Genomic DNA, 4,985 nt, shown 5'->3' with positions numbered 1-4,985 from the left:
GAAAATTTAAATGAAGCTCAGAAGACGGCGTTAAAAGATTCAAGGAAGAGAGATAAAAAGGCCTTATATCTACTTTATCAAGGCATTGATGAGTTAAGCTTTGAGAAGATTTTAACAGCTGCAACCTCTAAAGAGACATGGAGTATTCTTCGTAATTCACACCGTAGAATTGAAAAAATGATCAAAGTTTGACTCCAGGTTCTACGTGGTGAATTCGAGATGTTGTACATGAATGGGAATGAGTCAATTTCTGAAAACATTTACAGAACATTGACCATTGTTAATCAGATTAGAAGATATGAAGAGAAGATAGAATCTCTTCAAGAGATAAAGAAAATTCTACGATCACTCAGTCCCAAGTTCGAGCACGTGGTTGTAGCAATAGAAGAGTCCAAGGATCTCAGTGCCATGACCACCGATGAGTTGATAGGCATACTTGAGATTCATGAACAAAGAATCAACAAGAAGACTCCCTCAAGTTCTCTAGAGCAAGTTCTTCAATCAAAACTGTCTTTCAGAGATGATAGAAATGAACAAGGGGGGACATCACAAAGAAGCCGAGGAAAAGGCCGTGGTTACAATAACCAAAGTTTTGGTTTTCAAGGAAGAGGCGGAAGAGGTCCAACCGAAGGAGGAAGAAGTCAACCACACTTTGCTCCAAGAGGAAGAGCAAAAGGAAAAGAAGGTTGTTACAACAACCGACTAGGATTTAACAAAAGCAATGTTCAGTGCTACCATTACCACAAGTTCGGGCATTACAACAATGAATGCCGAAGTAGAGCAACAACAGAAGCCAGAGAGCAAGTAAATTTTGTCGAGAAGGAAACAAACAAAGTCGGACCTACAGTGCTGCTTGTCCACCATGGAGATACTGAAAACCAAAACAATGTTTGGTATCTAGATTCGGGAGCCAGTAATCACATGTGTGGTAAAAAAGAGTTGTTCGTCGAGCTTGACGAGACTATACAAGCACAAGTCTCATATAGTGATTCTTCAAAGACTCCAGTGAAAGAAGAGGCAATATTCTGATCAAGCTCAAGAATGGAGATCATGATTACATCTCCAATGTTTATTATGTTTCTGCCATGAAGAACAATATTTTGAGTATGGGACAACTCCTAGAGACATGATGTGACATTAGCATGAAAGATTGCCATCTTACCATCAAAGAGAATCATGGTAATTTGATCACTCGGGTGAGAATGTCCAAGAGTCGGATGTTTGCATTGAACATCCGACATGATACTCCGAAATGTTTAAGTGCCATCATCAAAGACAAAGACTGGCTATGGCATTTGAGGTTTGGACATCTCAACTTTGGAAGCTTGAAGCTATTGTCAAGCAAGAATATAGTGAAAGGGCTTCCTTATATTGCTCATACTAATGAAGTCTGTGAAAGCTACATTCTTGGAAAGCATCACAGAACTAGCTTTGCCAAAGAAGTGAAGTGGAGAGCAACAAAGCAGCTGGAGCTAGTGCACACTGATGGGTGTGGTCCATTGAAGCCAATGTCAAATTGACAAAATAAATATTTTCTCACCTTCATTGATGATTGTAGTCGGAAGACATGGGTGTATTTTCTTAAAAGAAAGTCGGAGGTGTTCAGTATCTTCAAAGAATTCAAAGCTTTTGTAGAAAAGCAAAGCAGCTACTACATCAAGACATTGCGGTTAGATCAAGGTGAACAATATACATCTGATGTTTTTAAAAGATTTTGTAAAGAGCATAGAATCAAGCATCAAACAACACTATCCTATACGGCACAGCTGAATGGTGTTGCTGAAAAGAATAATCGCACAATCTTAGATATGGCAAGGAGCATGTTGAAAGGAAAAGGATTGCCCAAGCAATTTTGGACTGAAGCCGTAGCATGTGCTATGTATATACTAAATAGATGCCCAACCAAGAACCTTCACTCTATGACTCCAAGAGAGGCTTGGAGTTCACATAAGCCGAGTGTCAACCATCTCAGAATATTTCGGTGTGTTGCGTACACCAAGATTCCATAAGCAAGAAGAACCAAGCTCGATGATAAGGGAGAAAAATGTATCCTTATCGGATATGGAGACAGAACAATGGGATACAAGTTATATAATTCCATTACCAAAAAGGTGATCATGAGTAGAGATGTGGTATTTAAAGAAAAAGAAGCTTGGAACTAGAATCAAGATGGAGTTGTTAAAGATGCAGAACTCATTCTTGAAGATGAAACATCAAAAGCTCTGGTTGAAATCACAAGAGAAGTTCAAGATGAGCCACAAACTCCTCCACATAGAATACTTGCACCTAGATCGCCAGTTTCTCACAGAAGTTATGTATTATCATCATCATCATCATCAGATGATAGTTTTTTCAAACAACCAAGACTAATGAGAAATTTGCAAGAGATATATGAAGCTACAGAAGAAGAAGATTTAAATTTATTCTGCCTACTCGCAGATAGTGATTCACTTACTTTCTCAGAAGCCATCTAAGAAGATAAATGGAAGAAAGCAATGGATGAAGAAATTCATTCCATTGAGAAAAATGGCACATGGAAGCTTACCAATCTACTGGAGGGGCACAAACCCATTGGAGTGAAATGGGTATACAAGACAAAGAGGAATACACAAGGCGAAGTGCAACGCTACAAGGCAAGATTAGTGGCAAAAGGTTACAAACAGAGAGTTAGAATTGATTATGGAGAGGTGTTTGCTCCAGCTACCCGGTTGGAGACTATCAGGCTAATGATTTTTTTGGCTGCCCAGTACAAGTGGCAAATCTATCAACTTGTTGTGAAATCTGCATTTCTTAATGGTTTTCTTGAAGAAGAAATCTATATTGAACAACCTTCGGGGTACGTTCAGAATGGGCATGAAGACAAAGTGTACAAATTGAAAAAAACACTTTATGGATTGAAGCAAGCTCCGCGTGCATGGAATACTAGAATTGATCAGTATTTTCACGACAATGGTTTTGAAAAATGCCCATATGGGCACGCACTATATTTGAAGAAGGAAGCGGATGGAAGCATGTTGCTTGCTTGTCTTTATGTTGATGATCTAATTTTCACTGGAAACATTCCATCCATGTTTAAAGAATTTAAAAGAAGCATGGTCCAAGAATTTGAAATGACAGATATTGAATTGATGGCTCATTTTCTCGGCATTGAAGTGGCACAAAGAAAAGATGGAATTTTTATTTCCCAAAGTGTATGCCAAAGAGATTCTCAAGATGTATGGAATGGAGAATTACAATTCAATGAACACTCCTGTAGACAGTGGAGTGGAGCTTAAAAAAGGTACAAAGGCGGGTGATATGGATCCAGTTTATTTCAAGAGCTTAGTTGGAAGTCTTCGGTATCTTACTTGCACCAGGCCAAACATACTCTATAGAGTAGGACTGATTAGTAGATGTATGGAAACATTGGATCAGTCACACATTTATGCAGCAAAGAGAATTCTTCGCTACATCAAAGGTACAATCGATGATGGTTTATTCTATAAACCAACTGATAATTTCAGTCTTGTTGGCTATTCAGATAGTGATTGGGGATGCGACTTAGATGAACAAAAGAGTACTACTGGATTTGCTTTCTTTATGGAAAATACAATATTTACTTATTCGTCCAAGAAGCAAGCTATTGTGACACTATCAACTTGCGAAGCTAAGTATGTTGCAGCCAACTCAATTGTGTGTCATGCAATTTGGTTAAGAAATGTGTTGAAGCATTTAGGATTTCCACAAGAAAATCCTATTGAGATCTATGTTGATAATCACTCAGCAATTGCATTAGCAAAGAACCCAGTTTATCATGAAAGAAGGAAGCATAGTGATACACGCTATCATTTCATCTGAGAACATGTGAAAAATAGAGAGGTGGAGTTACTTTCTTGCAAGTCTCAAGATCAGCTTGCAGATATTTTCATGAAACCATTGAAAAATGATCTGCTCAACAGGATGAAGATAATGCTTGGGATGAAGTAGTATGGAGAATCAAGATTAAGGGGGGGATGTTGTGAAGTAATCTTGCTTCACTGCCAACCTATAATGAAAATCTTTCTTTTCCACTGGCCTAGCTAAGAGTAGAAGCATAGAGGCTGAAATCAAGATTTTCAACAAGGGCTGGCTGCAACCGTTTGAAATTTATAGCCTCAGCTGCATTTGCATTTAATGTTTTTACATTGTCTAATTTATCTATAAATAACCTATGTATCGTAGAGATCAGTGTGAGGGAGAAAGAAAATAAAAAAGAGAGAAGATTGTACTTCATGCTCTGTTTGTTTATCAAAATTATTTGAGTGAATTTAAATTGAGTTTGATTCGGTGTTAATCCTCTCATTGTGAATCACCATAAGTGGTTTGTACCCCACTTCCACCAACACTAACAAGTGCCCCTCATACATTATTTAATGTTGGGATTAGTTTAAAAAGTGCTTTGAAAATAGTAAAAAAATTAAAAAGTAAAAAATGTTATGAAATTAATAAAAAGTGTATTTGGTTCTACACTTATTTTGTCTTTTTCTTGTACCTTATGACACTTATTACCAAGATTCTATTATTGTATTAGGGTTTAGGTTTGTATATGTGAGTCATCTATAATAAAATATTTTTATATCGTGTAATTATCAATATATTATGTCCTATTAATTTTGAACATAAATTAATTTTTAGACATTAAAAAAATTGGAAGATGAGGGGTTAAAATTTAAAAAAAAAAATTAAAAACAATTAAGAACTAAAAAAAATGTGGCAAAATAAAAATAAAAAAATTAGTGCACCAAAATGACGTGATTTTGGTTTTTATTTTTATTTTTTATCAAAAGAAATTTTCATTGAGGCAAGTCAAAATGACTCATATAGAAGAGTCCATCCAACAAATAAAATTTACATGAAATAAAGAAAAAATATTAGAGCAAAGGAGTAAAATTATGAAAATAATCTAGACGCTCATGCTCCTACTACAAAAACAGAAGTCGATCATAAGAATTTGACAATAAAACATG

General features: G+C 36.2%; 1 protein-coding gene across 1 annotated transcript; it reads left to right on the top strand.

Moving 5' to 3' along the window:
* Positions 1–219: 219 nt before the first annotated feature.
* On the top strand, positions 220–1,029 carry LOC114266595 (uncharacterized). Its single transcript, XM_028207522.2, has one exon. The coding sequence runs from the start codon at positions 220–222 to the stop codon at positions 1,027–1,029; it is 810 nt and encodes a 269-aa protein (XP_028063323.2).
* The last annotated feature ends 3,956 nt before the right edge of the window (positions 1,030–4,985 follow it).

The sequence above is a fragment of the Camellia sinensis genome, chromosome 4 (assembly GCF_055761805.1).
Source record: "Camellia sinensis isolate YWXY chromosome 4, ASM5576180v1, whole genome shotgun sequence".
In the NCBI taxonomy this organism is placed as follows: domain Eukaryota; kingdom Viridiplantae; phylum Streptophyta; class Magnoliopsida; order Ericales; family Theaceae; genus Camellia; species Camellia sinensis.
Note: the sequence above shows the minus strand (reverse complement) of the source record. Positions and strands in the feature narration are given on the sequence as shown.

Bases quoted from the DNA above. Each gene is read 5' to 3' on its own strand.
- LOC114266595 (XM_028207522.2), top strand. From the start codon at position 220: ATGTTGTACATGAATGGGAATGAGTCAATTTCTGAAAACATTTACAGA.